Raw genomic sequence first — 1989 nt, forward strand, 5'->3', positions numbered from 1 at the left:
TTGCGTATATATGGGTGCAAGGAGAGGGAATTAAAGAAAAGACAGCAGAGAAATAAAATTATAATTAGAATATGTATAAAAAAATAATAAAAATATAAATTTTTTATAAGAAAAGATTGAAATCTTTTTAATAGTAATATTATTAATAAAAAATGTTTCATTATTTATCAATTAAGTAACTATTTTTTTGTTAATAGACCTTTATTAGACTTTTAAATCTTAATTATCTGTATAAAATATGAAAATTTTGAAACGGGATAGAAAAAGATCAATTTTTTCAATTAATACAATTTTTTTTTAATTTTTAAGATTTTTGTTTTTAAAAATTTCTTATTATATAAAGATACTTTTTCAGATATCAGAAAAAGATACATATATAAAAAATATTAGACTATTAAAAATTATCAAGAAATTTTTATATTACGATATGTTTCTGTCTCTTAAAAGTTACCTCGTGATGTAAATATGCATCTTTTTCTTTATAATTTTGTACAGTGAGAGCTTTGGCGCCTCTTTCCGGAGGATGTCGTCTATGCTCGTCCAATTCCGTTTCTAATCTGTTAATCCTGTCTTCATGGTCCCGCAACTGTTCTCTCTATTAACAAATTAATTTAATCTTCTTTCTTCATTTTCTTTGACTAAGCAAATGAGGAAATTAATTTATCAAAAATAATACTTTTGAGACTTTATCTTTCTTCTCGAAATATTTATATTCTAATCTGAAAAGATTTCAAATTAATTTTCTAGATGCCACAAATCTTTATTATACAATGTAATCCATATATCACGATCACTTGAAATATTATCTTATGTAATTATTTTTTCAAAAAATAAATTTAATAGATTTTCGAAGTCCGATTTTAAGAAGCTGGTAAGTAGCGCAAAAAGTTTTTAATTAAATTTTTAAGATATTTCAAAATCATTTTTATCTTTAAAATTACACTATTAATTTTTTGTTATAAATGTTTATTGTAACATGACTTTTAAATAAATACACATGCGCACACACACACACACACACACACACACACGCGCGCGCGCGCGCGCCCGTGCACATGGAGAGCTACAATACTTAATTTAAAATTAATGTATCATTTGTAAAGTAATAATTAGCAAAATTTAAAAAATCCTGTAAGTACGCGTGGATGTCATAAGTATCGCTGCTCTTTTAGCTAAACAGTTAAGAAAAATATAAAGAATGAGATATTCAAAGTACACTCACAGAATTTAATTTGGTGTGACTACATGGCAGCAATGGACGCTGGAACTTGCGCTGCGACCCAACGGCGCCTGCGAGAGGCTGACACGAAAAGCTGGCGCATACGAAATTGATAGTATCGATCCACGATTGCAGCTCCTTCGAATCACTATACACATATCGATGTATTACATAATCATCTTCTAAACAATTCAAGTTAATATTTAAATAAAAATTTAAACTACACCCATAATTTATACAATAATTTATAATAATTTATAATTATACAAATAGAATTACAATTTTAATAATAAATTATAATCTAGGACAATTACAAACATTATTTAAACAATTTAAAATTCAATTAAAATATTTTTATTTTTTTCTTTATTATAATTTTTTATTATACCTCTATTTTATAAATAATAGAATTTTCTGAAACTTAGCAAAATATACTAACCTTGTTTGAAAGAGATACTCAGCCTGATCGGCAGTCTGCAATCGAAAAACATGCTGCTTCTTTGTGTAATCAGTCGCTTTGGTAGCCAATGCGTGATGAATACGTATAGCGTTATGCAAACTATCGTTACGAAAACCATGTTCATCTTTGTGCAAGTATAGCACAAGCTCGCGCAATGTACAATAGTACATTTTCCATCCACGTTTACCGAACGGAGCTGTGTAATATTTTACATGAAAGATAATAAAATAAGAGGTAAATATAGAAAAAATATAGAAAAAAATATATATATAGAGAAGATATAGAAAAGATATATATATATATATATATA

General features: G+C 26.6%; 1 protein-coding gene across 5 annotated transcripts in view; it reads right to left on the minus strand.

Annotated features, from left to right (window-relative positions):
* Nucleotides 1-1989, minus strand: part of LOC108688344 (PH and SEC7 domain-containing protein 1) — a 21883-nt gene that overhangs the window by 5471 nt on the left and 14423 nt on the right. For all 5 annotated transcript variants that reach the window (XM_018194574.1, XM_018194572.1, XM_018194571.1 and 2 more), the window contains exons 10-12: nucleotides 1659-1875; nucleotides 1223-1367; nucleotides 452-595 (exon numbers count right to left, since the gene is read on the minus strand). In XM_018194574.1, the coding sequence (XP_018050063.1) occupies nucleotides 452-595; nucleotides 1223-1367; nucleotides 1659-1875 (506 nt within the window). The remainder of the gene's footprint in view (nucleotides 1-451; nucleotides 596-1222; nucleotides 1368-1658; nucleotides 1876-1989) is intronic.

The sequence above is a fragment of the Atta colombica genome, unplaced genomic scaffold (assembly GCF_001594045.1).
Source record: "Atta colombica isolate Treedump-2 unplaced genomic scaffold, Acol1.0 scaffold228, whole genome shotgun sequence".
Taxonomy (NCBI): domain Eukaryota; kingdom Metazoa; phylum Arthropoda; class Insecta; order Hymenoptera; family Formicidae; genus Atta; species Atta colombica.